Source organism: Xiphophorus couchianus, chromosome 5 (genome assembly GCF_001444195.1).
Source record: "Xiphophorus couchianus chromosome 5, X_couchianus-1.0, whole genome shotgun sequence".
Classification (NCBI taxonomy): domain Eukaryota; kingdom Metazoa; phylum Chordata; class Actinopteri; order Cyprinodontiformes; family Poeciliidae; genus Xiphophorus; species Xiphophorus couchianus.
Window position 1 is genome coordinate 9,658,855 of NC_040232.1, and position 18,488 is coordinate 9,677,342.

The 18,488-nt window shown below is 38.0% G+C and overlaps 1 protein-coding gene across 2 annotated transcripts; it reads right to left on the minus strand.

Moving 5' to 3' along the window:
• Positions 1 to 473: 473 nt before the first annotated feature.
• Positions 474 to 17,861, minus strand: map2k7 (mitogen-activated protein kinase kinase 7). Of its 2 annotated transcripts, XM_028017138.1 has the most exons (12): positions 17,677 to 17,861; positions 14,792 to 14,839; positions 11,203 to 11,347; positions 10,483 to 10,549; positions 9,947 to 10,060; positions 7,887 to 8,006; positions 7,683 to 7,790; positions 7,427 to 7,606; positions 5,547 to 5,627; positions 4,654 to 4,796; positions 3,934 to 3,979; positions 474 to 3,176 (listed from the first exon to the last, which is right to left on the minus strand). In XM_028017138.1, exons 1-12 carry the CDS (start codon positions 17,798 to 17,800, stop codon positions 3,033 to 3,035), a joined length of 1,320 nt encoding a protein of 439 aa, XP_027872939.1. In that variant the 5' UTR covers positions 17,801 to 17,861; the 3' UTR covers positions 474 to 3,032. The 2 variants fall into 2 exon arrangements, with proteins under 2 accessions (XP_027872939.1, XP_027872940.1); XM_028017139.1 differs by lacking the exon at positions 14,792 to 14,839 and having other exon boundaries at positions 17,677 to 17,860.
• Positions 17,862 to 18,488: the final 627 nt, after the last annotated feature.

Sequence of the window (18,488 nt, forward strand, 5' to 3'; positions counted from 1 at the left end):
CATAAAAAAAATGAAATTAAAATCACGTGTAAAAAAAAAAGCTAGTTTACATGATAAGTCATTTAAAAATTCCACAGCGGAGGAAATGTCAGCGACTTATTTAGGCATTGGAGCGATAAACCATTTACAGGGGGGAGAGGCTTCTTCTGCGACGTTTTGGGGAAATTATAGTCTGTGATTTTACTGAAGAGCGATGGAGTTTAACGACAAACTCAACACTTGATGAACTGTGTGATGATGCGAAAGAAGTTTCCATTTCTCATTATTCTAGCGCAAAAAACTATCCAAAGACTTGAGTTTTGTTATTAAAATTTTTGTTTAATTTAAGCAAATATTTTATGGCCAATGGAAACGCAGCTGCAGCTGACGCTCCGCAGTGAGGACAAACCAAGTTGGATCTGGTGAAAATGTTACAGCCGGTCAAGAAGTTCTACATCACATCTGCTCCGGCGACTCAAACGAGAAACAAAACCTTTTGTGTGTGTGTGTGTGTGATTCTTGTTCTGTTCAGATTCCCTGAGCAGATGGTTGAGCGTGTCTGCCCCCTGTTGGTCGTGCACCAGTCTCCCTCTGCACACACACACAGCACTGCTATAATACAGCATCCCCCTCACACACACAATCTTTCCCACTAGTTACAGAGTTTACGCGTATCGCAGCTCGGCGTTACAAATGTTCCTCACAAACGCAGTCATGACAGCTTTGCTCTTGCACGTTAGTCGAGTTGTGGTGGCCTTTGGTGTGGACAGACGGAGGGATGGACGGATGGATGGAGGACTGGATGGACTGGACTGAAAGCTATATGTACACTGTACAGAGCTGTAGTGCGTTGTGGTTATTCAAAAACACTTCCTACTTAGTTTGAGGTGAGGCGTGCGTTTACGTTGTGTGTTAGTTCTTTTTCAGCACTTCCCTTTCACCATCTCTCACTTAACTTTGCTCTCCTCAGACTTGGTGTTTTTGTATTTGGTAAGACATGCAGACATTGCATGATTATTTATTTGGCTTTAAACAAGAAAAATAACAAACGATTAAAGTTTTTTGGACTTTGGGGAAAAGAAGCGACAGCAGCGTCTAAAGCAATCAAAAGTAGCAGCAGTAGAAACACGTCAATAAATAATGCAGTTTGACAGAAAAGAACGCCACACTAACTAAACTCATAATTGGTAAGTTGGTGCAACACCAGGAAAGCTCTTTACAGAAGCCAGCTAGTCTCCGTCTCATCTGTATCCTTCCTGCAACTTTTCTTTATCATGTCGTCACACTTTCTTCACACTCTCCAGCTTCCTTCTCGCCTCAGTCCTCATTTCTCTCCTCATATTCCTGTCGTTTTGATTTCCTCTCATATTTTCTGCTTTTCTCAACAACATCCCTGTGTGTCGCCAACAGTAAACATCCTCCGGTCTGCCGCCGCCGCCGCTCCTCGGTTCTGCGTCTAGCTGTGATTTGGTTCGGTGGGAGTGAAAAGCTGGGCTCTACGTCTAAAGGCTTTGGCCGTGGCAGATGTGCTCTGAACGGTTCTGCTGGACCAACATCTGCTTTCATACAAACGATCCTCCGGGTCGGAGATGTCAACGTAAAACACTTAAGTAGCTTTTAGAAATGAATCGGTCACGTTTCTCATCTCGACTGACCAGTTAGAAACCTGGATAATATATACACTTTAAAAATCACCCTTTTTTAAATTTATGGATATTATTTACGTTTAAAACGAATGAAGTTAGAGGAAATAAAAAGGGGCTTATTTTAAAAATTAACATGTCTGCTGTTCATTCAGAATTTTTATTCTTTTTGAGAATTAAAAAGAATTAAAATTCAGCACAATCAAATTTTAGCTTAAAATTTTTTTAAAAATTAAAAGAAATTCATTACTCAACTCATTTATGGAGTTAATTAGTAAAGGTTTGTGTGTGAAAACAAAGGTTTTATGTTGACAGTCTCTCCCAGAGGCTCAATAAACGCCATAATCGTCACATCTGAAGCTTTCTGCTCCATCCTGAACATCAAACCGCATGCGGACTTTGGTCTGGAAACGATGCTGCCTTGCTCAAGGGCTGAGGCAGACTGAACAGCGGACAAAGAGGAAGAGGTAGTCAAACAGACTGATGTTTGGAATAGGATACTCCACCTACAAAACATCTGCCAACTCCTTGCCTAACTTTCCATTTTCACTCCAACTTCTCTTAAATAAATCTTCTAGCTGCTCTCCACCAATTTGCTTTCCAACTAATCTCTCTTCTTTTTAGGCTCTTCATAAAACATTTCGATAAACACAAAAACAAGAGACAAACATGTCTAAAAACCTACGGTGCAACACTAATTTTTTAGGAACTTTTTTGTTTTTCCAAATATGCAGCTTCTAATTAAAATAACTTGTCTTCTGTTATACTTTGTAGATAAATTAATGTCGCCTAAAGTTGCTACAAACATAAAAATATGAAGAAAAAAAATCCCTTTTTGTGGGTGTCAGCACTGTAGTGTGAAGGTGGTTATGAAATATTTGTTCATTCATATGGAGAATCTACTCTACGCCTGAGAACGTACGATAGTAAAAACACCTGAAGGTTCAGAATTGCACAGTTTTCCTGTCCTTGCCAACGCAGCGTTAGTTTTTTTTAACGTTTTACTCCAGTGTGTAGTGACTACGCTGCTGATTGATCGATGCTGGAAACCGACAAATAGAAGGACAAAAACCTGGAGGAAGTACAGGAGATAGTTTGTGTGATAAGACAAGGAGATCGTCTTGTCTGAATGAACAAAGCTAGCTAAAGTGTGCATCTTTTTCTGGTCCCTCTTCCAGTCCAAATTTTACACGATTAAATATTAAAGTAAGCTATCCATCCATCCATTAGCACACCTCTGTCCATCACTCCATCTGTTCATCATGAGTCCTCTGGTTGGTGGACAGGCAGGATGGGTTCGTCGATGCGAACAGCTAGACTAGATCAGACCGAGCCTGGGCTGAAGCTAAAGCTCGGCCGGTCCGGTCTGGCTTTCGGGCCGAGTGGAGGCCAGGCGGATGCCGAGTTAGGCTACCTGCTGAGCAGCGAGTGGAGCATGTGTTGATGGCTGTAGCACTGGCTGCTGCGAGGCGACTCGGTGCGCTCCATCACCGCCTGAAACCAGCCGGCCACGTCCACCTCCAGAACCTCGTAGCGCCGGATGAAACTGTGCTCCTGTGGCAAAGAGGAGAAACAAGAGAGTGACCAGTTATTCTTTAAAAGTGACCTATTATGATTCCTTAAACAGATTATTTGAGATCTAAGTGCTAAACAAAACATGTTCATTACATTTTTAGCACAAAATTATTCTTAGATAATGAGATTTTAGTCTGTACAGTTCTGCCTATTTGAGTTCCTTCCAGCATAAGTTGTTTTAGGGCGTCTTGTCACTTTAAATCCAAATAAGCTGCTGCTGGCCACGGCCCCAAATCAGAGTTTAAACTCGCATGTGAAAATGGCTGCAAACAGATGCCCAATTACACAACTGTACATCTTTGAAAAGCATTAGAAGAGGCTCCTGCACAACCAAGAAGAATGCAGCAAGTGGTTTCTGAATGGTAAAAAATTTGTTTCCAGCAGCCATTGTACTGAGCATACAGCGGTAAAACCAACTGACCAAAAGTGCTGGAGCTCTGCTTGGTTGCTAGGCAACGGACAAGGCTTTGCTGGAGTTGCTAGGTGAGGGGCAGCATCAGCTGATTTGTGACTTAACAATGGGGAAGTTTTTAAAACGGTTCATTTTTCAGACACTAAAAAACATTAACTTATTTCCAAAAAACGACTCGTTTTTTGTTTAAAGAGCTTGGGTTGTTTTTAGAAGCAGTTGAGACCCAAATGGAAGCACACAAACATGCACAATATGAATCTTGCATAATAGATTCTTTTGAAGTAATCAGAAATTCTGAACTAGTTCACATAAAGTGCAACTTACCAGCAGCTGATGGTATTTTGGCCTTTTTCTGTGATCCTTTGTGAGGCTGTGGGGAAAAACAGGCACAAATCTTTACAACATGATTGGATGTTTTCCTAAAAATGTACATGTTCCAGAAAATAACACCGTGAATAGGGCAGCGTGATATGGCTTATAAATAAACCTCAGATATTTTAATACCAGATTTGCTTTCCAATAATATTTTTTTCCTTGTTTGTTTAAAAAAAAAAAAAAAAAAAAAAGATAAGAAATTACAAATGACAGAAAATATTTTCAAAAAGTGTTTTTTATTTAAATCATTTTGCCTCTGAGATTTAAGTTCTGGCTAAAAAAATTCCTCTTTAATTACGTAATTACGAGAACATAGTCATAATATTAGCAGAAAAAACTCCCTAAATTTAATGTTTTAAAATTTTGAGAAAAAAGCTTGGATAATTCTTTTTTGTTATTTTTCATGTTTGACTTCTCATTAAATTACTACTTCATTCTCTAAATATTACGACTTTATTCTGGCATGATTTTGTCATACGACTTTATATTTGTAAAAAAAGAGAAAAATCTCAGTCTGACCATTACATTTATTTAATAAAATAGATTAATTGCACAGCCCTCCTCTTGAATGTTTTCATTGTCCAACTAGCAAGTCAATATTCTTCAGAAAACATTATTTGAAACCAGTATTGATTTGGTTGTTTGAGGCAGAGTGTGATTTATACTCACCAGTCTTTGACAAAGGACTGGAAGTCGAGAGAGAAACCCATGCTTAGAGGCAACACAGGAGGATCTTCCTGCAGCACTTTGGTCAGAACCTCAAAGTCTGTCTTGCAGTTCTTGTAGGGAAACTGTCCTGTGGCTAGCTCCACCTGGAAACAACAAACAACATCTAAACTAAAAAATATGATTATTCATTCCTTCCTCTTTCTTCGTTTGAGATGCTGAATCCACCCAGCACTAATTTCACTAAAAGTCAAGGAATGTGGTTTAAAATTACACTTTTGTGGAGCCAATCTTTGTTACGTATGCAAATTTATGCTACGCAGGTAGAGCTCAGTCTAACAATATTGAGCAGAAAATTAACTTGCAAATGCTTAAAACAATCCAACTATGCTGCTTTTTTTTTTCTAGAAAAGAAGCAATTAAGATCTGGGTTATTGAGACAGATCTGGGGCCTTCATGTTTCCTCCAGTCTAAGTAAACTTTTGATGTACAAATCTGTGATGATATATATACATATATATATAATTTCTCTCTCAGCGCAGATAGGGAACACAGAGCTTTTTTGTGCTGCTGTAAGTTAGGATTGCTGGGGAAAGTTTCATAATGTTCTGATGGAGGTCTAAATGTTAAAAGAAGAACAAAGAGTCATATAAAAGAGATTAATAAAAAGAAATTGCAATATTTTGATATTTTTTTCTTTGAAAAATGCAGCGCAGTAACGGTTCTGGTTTTTGCTCTAAACAGAGAAAACAAGTCACTTTAGCAACAAGCAGCTTTTGTAAACCCTGGCACACCTTGATACTTGAAATCAACCCATCCCTCCAACATGCATACAAAAAAACCCAAACAGGAATAAGCAGAAAGAAACTCTAAATAATAACAATCAACCGTTTTACCAGAGAAATGCCAAGACTCCACACATCTGCTCGAATATCATAATCAGGTTTGGTGGGGTCTGGAGGGTCTATTCTTTCAGGCTGCAAAAAAAAAAAAAAAAACAGAAAAACTTAGTTCAGAAAATCTGTGGATGTTTCATCTGCACACAAGCATTTCTAAAAAAGATAATGAGTAATGTAGACTTATATAATGTGCTGTTCTCTAACTCGTTAGGGAACTCAAATAATACGTTTATAAACTGGTATATGGACCCATCATCAAATATCAGTGCACAGGATTGGAAAAAGGTTTGCAATAAAACCCACTCAATGTCCATGAATAGCCGTCTTAGAATCCTACAATTTAAATGGCTAATGCAATTAAATAAATATAATAATAACATCCCAGATCTTTGCGTAAAGTGTAATTCTAAAGGGACTCTAATACACTGCATGTGGGAATGCAGACAAATCAATGCATTTTGGACAGAGGTGAAAGATATAATTGAAAAAATTATCTCAAAGCAAATCTCACTGGATCCTGTTAGCTTTATACCCTGAGAAGCATAACTTTAGTAAATCAGAATGGACTTTTATAGATATAAGCTTATTATCTGCAAAAAATGTATTGCTTTGGCTTGGAAAAATGTCAACAGACCTGGTGCCACGCAGTGGTTAAAGCAGATGTCGTCTAATTTGCAGCTACAAAGAATAACATTAGGAAATCCAAACAGTATCTTTTTGAGAGGATTTGGGGTCCTTTAACTAATTTTATTAAGGACTTAGACTTGTCAGAGGTTTTGTTTCAGTTTTGATTTGCTGCAACCTGCAGTGTGCCATGCTGAATAGACATGTACAATTATATCTAACCTGGTAGTAATTTGCTCGAATACCCCTGTTTTTGAGAAGTTGTTTTTTGTTCCTATGTCTGTCTTTTTTTCTTCTTCTTTCTTTCTTTGTTTTTCATTTCTCTGATATGAGAAAGAATACTTACTGTCATGTAATAACTACAAAGAAAACTTGTTCAGTTAGTTACATGATTGTATTTCCAAAGTGGAAAATCTCAATAAAAATATTTTGGCAAAAAACACAAAACAAAAACAGTAATGTAACTCAATTTCTGTTCAATAATTTAACTTTTTTTTAACTTCTTGTTTTTCACACCGTCTATTTCAATGTAATTTATCACATAAAAAACTGGCAATTATAGGGCAGAAGAAATTAATCGTGATGAATTGATTGAAATAATCATCCACTAATTTAGTTACCGATTAATTAACTGAACACTAAAAAAAAGCCATTTGCTAAAAAAAATACTTAGAGCAGTAAATAAACCAAAACTGTACAAAGAAATATATAAACACATTTTGCATTTAAGATTAAATAACATCTTTGTCTATAAATAGTTTTACTCAAAACTCTTCAGGTGATAGTTTTAGCGTCCTGTGATTCAGATTCTGTAAAAGCAAATCTCCTATTAATCACCTTTTGCCATCCTATTATTGTTTTAAAAAAAAAATTCAACAGATCAGTCAACACTGCATTAATGCCAAGTCAAGCAAAAAGGCTGAGATTTTCCATGTTGATGTTAAACATATTTATTTTAGCTGAAAATGCATCCAACACTAAAGGAATGCAAAGTCATTACATTTTAGGCAATGAAATCTTTATTTTTGTATTTAAAAAGGAATTTAAATATTTAGTTATTTGAATATTTTAATTTATTTCTAATGTTGGATAAAAAAAACGCAGAACATGCAGACTTTTTTTTATCCAATTGATCAATAACGAAACTAATCATTAGTTAAAGCCCTAGACAATCATGACACTACAGAGAGATCAAACGAAGACAAATAAATATTTTAGAAAGAGTTTAGATTCCTGACTGGGTGTTTCCTCACCGCCATGTAGGCAGCACAGCCGGCACTGCGAGTCTTCGCCTTTGAATCCACGAGGCGACCGCTGATGCCAAAGTCGCACAGTTTGATCTGACCCTTGGCGTCGATCAGGATGTTTGACGGTTTGACGTCGCGGTGGATGACGCCGTGTTTCTCCTTCAGATACAACAACGCCTTCACTATCTGCAGAACAGAAGCACAAACAACGCTTGGTTAAAGTGAAACGTGCCAGAAGTCAGAGTGTGAATCTGTGACTTACTGCAACGGTCATCTTTCCCAGGATTCGCTCTGGGATTGGGCCTTGGATTCTCTTTTTCAGCTTTTCTGCACAGGTTCCCATCAGCTCCATCGCAATGAAAACATCCGTCTGGACACGCAAACACACACACACTTAATATTGAGCAGCTGAAATCAACACAAACGCATCAACACTAACATTAAGAGGTACTTCAGAGTTACTCACGTTAGTAACTATGGCACCGTAGCACTGAATGATGTAAGGGCAGTCGTGACTCTTCAGCACCACATCCAGGTCCATGAGGATCCGCTTGTTTTCATCCTTGTTTCCCGTACGGCGCATTTGCTGTTGACACAAAACGTACAAAACTTAATATTTCTCGATTACATTACTGCTGGATGAGCCAACAGCTCCTTCAAACTGCTCTGCTGGGTCTGTTTTAGCAAAATGAAAGAGGATTTAAACGGGGAACCAGCTGCTCCTGCTGATTGATGTGCTGTTAAATGTTGTTTGGGGTCATTACTGTCACTGTGTTAGCAAACAACAGTATTTTTAAACTGAACGCTGAGTTGAGAAAATTACAGTACAGCCTGTTAAAGAAAATTAAGCTTAGCAGGAAGTTTCTATTTGGACGAAGTAACAAAATAAACATTTATTTTAAATATATGAGGACATTTTTGACCAGTAAAACACTTCAACTGGAGTATTTAACCAGTACTCTTTAACTGTAAATGACGTAGCAAAGTGTACTGCTCTAAGCTAAAAAGTTTAATTTAATAAAACCAGATGCGTTTCTACACGTCTCAAAAGGTTATATCACTTGTTTTGGTTCTAGATTGTTTCTATATTTCTGCATTCATTTAACAGTGCCAGGATAGTTTGCTCAGATGAGTAAGAGCTAAGCGTCTGGCTCCATGTTTATATTTGATGTCTACGACAAATAATTCAGGAGCGCAACATCAGCTTTTCTGTTAGCAGTCAGATGACCATTTACAGTTTATGTAAGAGCTAAGTAACTTCCATTTTACTGTCAGTCCTGCACTTTATATTTTATATTCATATTTATTTTCATATTTTATACTGTATTTTATTTTATTCTGGAGTAACCTCACAACATTGGAACCTCAAAACACTGTCCTGAGCCGTATGCAACGAAATTTCGTTCTGTATACACCCTGTGCATGCAAAATGACAATAAAGTCAGTCTAAGTCTAAGTCTAAGTCTTACTAGCATTAATCCAGAATTGTTTAGCAACATGAGAATTGTGGCTGCTTCCGCCATTACTTAAAGGTGATCTTCGGTGACCTGGTTTGCAAAGTATATGGGCCATTTATGGTTAATATTAGAAACCTAATCATATGTTCGTTTATCTGTGGGAAGAAACCAATTAGCTGTTGGCCAGATTCAGATATTTTTACCCTTGGATGCAACTAATCTGTGTTTAGACTGTTGAGATCTTGTTTCTGAACAGGGAAAGTATCCGATAAGAGGACTAACAGGTTGATGTGACAGTGTGGAAGCTGTGACTGAGGAAAAACAAGAAAAACAATGGCAGAACATTTTATGTTCTCGGAAATCACATCATGTCCGACTCAGGGAGCCTGGCATGTGGGGCACCACAGGGCTCAGTCTTGGAACCTACTTGCTTTTTTCCTGTAAATTATTATTTCTTTACTGATGATTTTCAGCTCTACTGTTCTTTTAAATCAGCTGAAAAGTTAAAGGTGTCATCATTAATAAACTGCTGTAGTAGCATCAAACATTGGCTCTGTGACAACGACCTGCAGGTGAACTCTGATAAGACAGAGATCCTGATTATTGCGCTGGAAAACCAGGTAACTGAAATCAAGCAACATCTTTGTGTTTTGGCGTCTTCAGTCAAACCAAACCTCTAACATCTTGGTGTTATTCTTTATTCTGTCCTTCACTGGAGCATCATTCCCTTAGGATTAGTCAGAAATTATGTTTTTCAGCCAAGAAATATTCATAAGCGTCAAACATTGTCTTGATTCTGTTGATTCTTCTAAGAAGCAATTAAAGACTAATTTATTCAGAGTAGCTTTTAGCTGATATTTTGCCGTATGATCTTGTATGTATTCTGATTTTATCTTCTGTATTTACTATGTTTGTATTCACTGTAAAGCACTTTGTGGTTTTTGACGTGTGAAATGGTCCTGCATAAATAAACTTAACTCCTTAAAGATATAAATAAGTAAAGGAACAGGAAGCAGAGATTTGTAAGAAGGTAGCTGCTGTTCCTTCAGACACACAGAGTGCTCTTAACCTTGACTGCGATGACATGGCCCGTCTTCTTGAACCGGACTTTGAAGACCTGTCCACACGTCCCGCTGCCGATCTCTCCCTCACTGATGAGGTCAGTTACTTCTGCTGGATACCGCTGTGGAGGTCCGAACGTTTCAGATCATTCAGATCAAGATATCAGGTGATTAAAACTGAAATCATCTGAATAAAGCACCAAAAGTGACGCAGTCTCCTGTTTTCTGATTCATAATCGAACAAATTTTCTTTTAACAAGAATCTGTATGAATATAATTAACTGATTTGTTTTGTTAAAAGGGTACCAAATAACGATAAGCAAAACAAAAGAGTAAAAATATTCAGGTTACATTTCTGAACCATCTAAAAATTCACCTCTTCTGGTTTAAAATCTGTAGGCATAGAAACACGATACACAATGCAAATGCTGAGGTGCAGATTGGTTTAATGAATCTGGATTGTTTTTATGCGTTTCCCTTTTTGCCTCTTTTAGATCAGATCCTACGTGACGTTTTATTAATGAGAACCCTGTTGTGATCTCACCTGTCCGTCGATCTTCAGGTAACCTGTCTGCCTCATGATCTCCTGCAGTTTCTGGTCAATCTCCACACTGAAAACACAAACAGATAAAATAACAGAGTGAGAAAACATTACAGGAAGTATAAACCAACCAGAGCCTCCAACAGCTGGTAGCTTCCTATCCATAGGCCTGTCACAATAATCAATAAGTCAATTAATCGCATGATAAATGAATACAAAAGCAATCATTTCCATTAATATGATTTATTGTTTATCTCTTCTTTTTCTCTTTCTACCAAAAACTGGATGATAAAAGTTTTCAGTTTGGTGCTTTGGTCTCAACTAGCTCTTTTTCTGATGAATAATTTTGCTTACAAAGACTTCAAAATTTATTTTATTTGTATATTTTGGATATTTAAAATGTCTTCCAGTTCCAGTATTAAATGTTCATTAGAATTTAAAATTGATTGATCCTTGACAAAGTGTTCTTGCATTATTATGCCATTATTACTATTATATTACATGAAAGTGGTCTCAAAACAACATTATCATTTATCGCAATAACTTCTGGAATAATTTATCTGCCAGAAAAATTTGTTATCGTACCCATCCACAAATGGGTGCTATGTGCGTTTCCCCGTTCTGTTTCCCAACAGATGTTTATGCTTTTTTTTCATGATATGACATTCAGCACCAATAGCTTCCCATACATGTACATGACAACGTTTTAAAAATCAAACATACTTCTCCAGGCTCTTCTGTAGGCTATAGGGAGGCGTGGGCAGGGTGAGCATGTGTCGTGGGCGGCTCTGGTAAGGGTGGTGCTGAGGCGAGCTCTCTGAGGATGATGAGCGGCTGCCTCCATCGTTGACCAGGGGCAGCTGGAGAGCTGGGTTGAAGTACAACATTGAATATCAGTGAGCGACACATTGACTGCAGTTATATTCTTATTCTGGTGAATTTGGACCATCTGTTGGTGACCGGGATGCAGAAGTTCTGTCTTCAAGAGCTTTTCTAAGCAATTCTTTTAACTCCTTCACATGAGGAACATATGATTGGGTATACAGTGAACCTTCGCAATAACGCGGTTCACCTTTCACGGCCTCGCTGCTTCGCAGAGTTTTTTGTGCAGTTTATTTTTCACAGTGCATTGTGTTCTGCGTCCTGATTGGCTAAACAGTCTCCGCGCTTCTTCTCTACCTGTGTGCCAATAACGTTACGGTATTTAAATATACAGATTGGCAAATTTTGGCAAATATTTTTACCCAGAAGAAAAAAGAGTGACAACAACTACCGATAACTATTTTCTTCTCTCGAAAAAACACACCTGGGAGTCCAGCCGCAGCATCACAGTCAGAGGAACAGTGAAATACGCGAGTTACAATTTGTCCTACTGTACTTCGTATTGATGATTACAATGATTATTTTACTGTAGTTATTTGTAAGAAAGCGTTCTATTTGTTAAAAAAAATGCTTAGGCCTGAAAACAGGTTTTGTTCTTTGGTTTCAATGTAGAGTATTTAATTATGCTGTATAATAATTGTAAAAAAATAAAGGTAACTACTTCACAGATTTCGCCGATCACGGGTTCTTTTCGGAATGCAACCCCCGCGGAAAACGAGGGTTCACTGTAATCTCTTCTGCCGGTTCCCCAGACCCGCCAGAGAAACTGGCCTTGGCCCGGTCAAGGAGTTCTTTCACAGCCACACCCACAAAGTCAAAAGCTTTGTTTTTGTTCTGCTGATGTCCCAACCCAGTGTAAAAACAAACAGGAATGTTATCTCGCAGCAAAACCTCAAAACACTGCTCTCATGGAAAAAAAAAAAAACGAGACGCAGGAAAGAGTGAGCTAACAGGAAACAGTTCTGGGATTAACTCTCATCAAAGCTTTTCTTTTTAAACATCATCCTGGATATTTTAAAATATTGGCAGAATAAAATCCAGCTGAAGAACAAAAATGCAATCTTCAACTGAGGTGTAAAGTATATGCATCTTTGCTGAGTATAATTAGGCAATATCTACTAAAGTTTTGCGAGGTTAAAACCACAAACTTTCTTACATTTCACAGAAATAATGATAGACAAACAGAATAAAATGCATATTGGAGACTTAAAAGGAAAATGACACATGATAGTTTGTGGTGGTAGCACAAAAGTTTTTAAATAAAATTTAGCAAAATCTAATAATCTTTGACTTTTTTTTTTTAAGTTGTGAATTAAAAAAAATAACTTCAGCAGTATAGTTAGAATATTATTTGCAATGGAAAGCAAATTCTGCTTTATTTACAGAAAGTTGAACAATTCTTTTATCCATTTGATGGCTTACCGGACCAAAAAAAAAAAAAACACAAACATTTTAGTCTCTATTTATAGATGAAAATTCAATGTAAATATTCACAACCAGCTTCCAACCATATGATGAGCTCTACATTTGGTATTTTACTCCTATTTTCCTAATTTATAACGGGTTTGCAGCTCCTCCCAGAGCGCCAGAAGACGTCTGCATCCTTTTGTCACCTGGATGGATCAGCCTGTAAGAAGAGAACCAGTTAGTGAAACGAAGGAGGAGTTAGTGTGGAGATTCGGGAAGATTCAGGCAGTCTTTAGCAGTTAGCATCTCCACGGTTTGACCGACTCCAGACAGATTTGGGAGGACAGACAGGCAGACATAGCAGGGAGAAGAGGAGGCGCTGCTCCCCAGCCTCCAGTTCACACAGTGCCACTGCAAAAGGAAACGTAGGGTGCCAGTACACAGAAAACAGACATCCAACAATCCAACGTGTGAGAAAGAGAGAGGAGAAATTCAGCCAAAACGGCGTGGCACAGACTAAGCTCGAAGTCAGACAGTGGTGTCAGACTTGGACAGAAAGCCGGGTCTTCAGTCGGCACGGAAAGAAAAACGCTGAGAGAAAGGAGGCCACAGTTTTCACAGCACTCCTGCAGACGGACCAGAGGGGATGCTGGATTAGAGACCATGTCAAACAGGAAACCCATTCCATCGCATCGTGCAGGAAAGCCACATGCACCGTGATACTCCGTTGCCGCCAGCAAAAAAAAAGTGTTAATCGTCCTGCACACGCGCACACCGACACATATCAACACTGCCCTGCCACTGGCACACACATCCACACACACACGGGGACAGATGGACAGAGGAGGAGGAGAGATGGAAAGACCAGGGGGAATGTGGTGAGTTTACCGGAGGAGTAAATGATGAGCTACGAGGTTTGGTGTCACAGACATGATTTATCCAGCCGTGAAAACAGAAAGGTGGAGGATTAAAGTACTGAGAGATGGCAGTAGCTTTATATTTTATTTATTTCTAGGGCTGAAACTAACAATTATTTTGAGTAAATCGATAATTTTGATGATTAATTGGATAATAAAATTTGGCATATTCTACAGATTTTATATTTTGTACATTATAGTTACACTAAAAATGCAAACGACTTCTTTTCTTTTAAAATATGAAAATAAATATTTTATTAACTAAAATGCAACAACAGCATTTCATTAGTGTATGCAAAGGTTGCATCTGCAGCTTAAAAAATACTTCTAACAGCCACATGTGAAAAGCTCAGTTCTTTATGTTTGACTTCTCAGCGTAAGAATAATCTATTCATTAATTTCTTAATTAAATTAATAATTGAAAAGCAAAAGGTGCTTAACAGGAGATTTTGATTTAATTCATTTATTTACAAAATTTGAAGCTGGTGAAGCAAATTGTTCTGGGAAGAACATATTTACAAATTTATTATTATTATTTATAACCTTATATTATATATATATATATATATTGGACAGTTTGGCGTAATGAGCTTTTTTTGTTAATGACTACCCAATTACTAACTTAGTTGATTATTTCAATAATAAATTAATCATTTCTGCCTTAATATGCCTCTAATATGTAATATTTTCTGCTCAATTATGAACACTAACAGGTCGCTTATACAACACCACACTTCTGTGTGGAAGCTGATATTAAGTGAAGAATAAATTATGATTTGAACGAACGTCAAAAGAGTCGGGAGTTTCTAGGAAGGAGACCGTTTCATCTGGTAACCATAATGAGGATTTATACTTCAGTGGATAACAGGAAGCTGAAGGTTTTACAGCAAAGTTGTTCTGTTTTATCCTTTAGTAAACACTCATCTTGACCAGAACATGCTGGATAAGGAGATATCCCAACCTTTCATCTATTATAAATGGTTTTATCTCAATAAAAGATGATATGGAGTAGATAGAACGATGTGGGAACAGAGGATGAGAGCAGAAACGGGGGGCACAGATGTGACGGGGTGCAGTGGCAGAAGGAGCGATGGATTGAATGATACCTGCACGCTGGGAGGGGGCTGGAGCAGGACTGAGCTGGATCACGATGACTAGACAGAAGAAAGAAAATATACACACACACGGATGTTACTGCACTGTTCTGCTCAGACAATCACATGTGTCCCACATACACAACGTCATAAAACAGAAAAATAAGGTTTCTACCCCTTTACGGTTCACAAAGCCATACCAGAAAATACCAAGATGGAAAATAAGCCAAGGGATTCTCTTAAACAGGTTATTTTAAGAAACAACCAAAAGGAAAGGTAGTCTTTTTTTAATTTGTCTGGAAGATATTTTCACTTGTAAAAACACAAAGTTGGTGCTTCACAGCAGAATTTTAATACAAAGTGTCATGTCAGCTGCTCTGAAGACTCGCTCCGACATAAGCAGAACCGGTCATCAACGTGTTGCATGTTAAAAATCACTGGATTAAAAATAGGGGTGCACCGATTTATCGGTGCCGAGTTCCTTAATTTTGGGAGAACGTTGATTGGCCGATTTTTACATGTGAAGCCAATCTTATTAAGCTTGGCAAAGGTCTAAGAATCAACCACTGCTCTCTTTTTCTGGAACAAACTTCCAGAAAACTGTAAAACAGCTGAAATACTGACTTCCTTTAAATCTCGACTAAAAACCCACCTGTTTAGAGTTGTATTTGAAACGTAATCAATTACAAATTTAATGATGGCACTTGACTTAATGTAATGTTTTGATTGTTGATTCTATGTAGCATGACTTTGTGTTTTTGTGTTTGTTATGACATAAAGCACTTTGAAATGCCTTGCCACTAAAATGTGCTATGCAAATAAAATTTGATTGATTGATTGATTGATTTTACTCCCCGGTGAGAAAAGCTTGATTGACAGACCGGCCCACCATGTTATGTCTGCACGTTTACAATTAACAATAGTTACCCCACTGTTGTCAACTCAACAACTTTTTTCCGATATTAAGCAACATTTCAGACCAAAAAAATTGGTATCGGCTAAAATAGGAATCGGCAGGTTAAGTTTATTAAAAGATTGGTAATCAGCAATCGGCTAGAAAACTGCAATCGGTGCACCCCTAGTTAAAAATCAAAGTTGTTGTTTCTCATGTAAAAACTGTTCTGCTTTGATAAGAAATAACTTTGCTATGGCCATACTTATGCGAGAGTCACCCTGTATACAGATTTGACTTATGTGGAGCTGACTGTCATATTTCTGACGTTTGGACTGGAATTAGAGGTCTGCAGCAGCAGACCGTTTGTTCATTTCAGATTGTATTGAACAAAAACAATTTATTTTTCTCCATATCACCCAGTTTCAGTATCACACAAACCAAAACTTTGTGTAAACTATTTTTTTAAATACCGTAGTTGTTTTTTTTCTACTCTTATTTTGCGTCTGCAAAGTTTGTTTAGTTGCTTTAGCAAAGTCTAAGACCAGCAAATTTCTTTGTTGAGCAATTCTGGCTGTTGTGTTGAGTCACCCCCTCCCCTCAAACATCCATAATTACAACTTGAGCAGCTCCTGTCAAGTCAGGCCTTTTAATTTGTGTACAACATTTGAAACAAGACATACAAAGCATCCAGAAAGTATTCACAGCACTTCCCTTTCCCTATGTTTTGTCATATAACAGCCTCTTTTAAATTGTATTAAATTAATATATTTCCTCACAATTCTGCACACAAATAAACCATTATGATAATGTGGGTTTATTCATTTATTTGTAGCAAACTTATTAAAAATAGAAAACCAAGAAATCACATTTACATCTGTATTCACAGCTTTAAAACTTTTGTAATGTTGGTCAGGCCATTGAGGTCATTGGGACCTTCAAGGCAGCAGAAATTGTTCTTTATCCTTCCCCAGATTTGAGCCTCAAGACAATCCTCTCTCAGAGGTCAACTGCGTGACCTTAAATAGACAGGTGTATGCCTTTCTAAATCCAGTCCTATCAACTGAATTTACCACAGGCTCACTTCATTTAAGCTGTGGAAACAAATACATTTGGAGCTTCATTGTGAATACTTACCTAAATGTGATTTCTTGGTTTTCCATTTTCAGTACACTTGCAAAAAACTCAAAAACCGCTTCCCATATTGTCATAATGGGGTATTTGTTTATTAATTTTTCAGGAAAGAGATTAATACAATTTGGAATAAAACTGTAACATAAAATGTGGGGTAAAAATGAAGCGCTGTGACAAAACAGAGAGGAACGTTCAATGTGTAATAAGTAAAGCATATTTCACACCTTGATCTAAAGACATAGTGCCACCTTATCTACAACAAAAGTAAGTCTTTCCCCGTTTAATTGGAGCTTAAACCACTGCTCAACCAGTAACCACCGCCAGCTAACCTGCGGTGGCTTCAACTAATTACCGTCTGTGTGGTCAAGGATCCAAAATCCTACCAGGAACTGGCATAAACACGAAGCCTCAACCAAATATACCGCTTGCTTAAAAATATTAACAGACACATCTATTAGGAATAAATGACACGGCGTTAGCCTCACAATAATAAAGGGAAAATTACAAACTTTTCATATTGACGTTGGGCCTGTCACAAACCGTGTAGCCTGCTAACCTAGCATGTTTGACAGAACTAGTGTTAAATTGATTCAGCAACAAGAATGTCAGGCAGAACTACCGCGATCATGTTTTAGGTTTTAAGCTCGGCACTACGTTAGCTATACTGCCAGCTGTCCTAGTCGTTATGTTAACTATTTGACATGACAACCAAGGTGGGTGAGTGTTTGTTTACGTAGATAGTCTGTTAGCAACGCAGCTAACTGCTAGGAGCAGCAGAACACCCCCCGCTTCTTCTCTCCGCCTCTTGGGTCTTTCCTGGTGCGATTCTGACCGTTACTAACACCCCGGACCCTCTTCGGTAGATACTCACTAGGCCTCGGACGTGGCCGCTGCGGACTCATGTCGATGTTGAGGTCGATTCTCCGCCGAGCTTCTTCATTTTCTTGCTTTAGCTTCTCTTCGATTCGCGACAACCTCTGTTCCAGCGACGACATCTTGAAAAATTCAGCACCATGTATCTGCCCGCAGAGCTCGCGCCTCCCCTCCCTGGTAGGCAGTCAGGCAGGGCTTATGGCAAACCGATTATACATTTAATAGCACAGGATGGTCTCTGATGTACGTAAGCATTTAAAATGTAATTCTTCTTAGTAAAAATTTGCATTTTAAATAGTATTCTAACTAACCAGATTTAACATTTAACATATTACGCTAGAATTACGCTGCTCATTGTGGCACTATGTTGGACTGGGTAGGTAGTTTAATTCATTTTTTGTTTAGGCTTTGCACGTTAGAGCAATTATTCCCTCTGGTGTTGGATACTGTACATCTGCAATGATTTTTGCGCTTACATTTTTACTTTTGGGTAGTAATTATGACGCATAACCTTGGCAACATGGTATAGATATATATTTTTTGCAACTGATTGGCATGTCAAAAGCTCAAATTATACCTGAACTACGACCTCAAATCCTAAAGGAGCTTGAAAAGGAGGATTTGTGGATGCAGAGCAGGATGAAAGAGCAGAGGGAGAAGGAGGAAGTTCAAACCATTTTTTCCATCAATGACAATAAATATGGATTATATCCCCAACTCCAACATCTCTCACAACGGCTTTCTAGCGATACTGCCAAATAGATTTAAAGAGGTGCTGCAGAATCAAATGAGATGGATAAGCAGTGCTTA

Bases quoted from the DNA above. Each gene is read 5' to 3' on its own strand.
- map2k7 (XM_028017138.1), bottom strand. From the start codon at position 17,800: ATGTCGTCGCTGGAACAGAGGTTGTCGCGAATCGAAGAGAAGCTAAAG. The intron at 10,061-10,482 runs GTGAGATCACAA...GGACCTCCACAG, and splicing joins ACCTGAAGATCGACGGACAG to CGGTATCCAGCAGAAGTAAC. The intron at 4,797-5,546 runs GTAAAACGGTTG...TGTTGTTTCCAG, and splicing joins GGAGTCTTGGCATTTCTCTG to GTGGAGCTAGCCACAGGACA.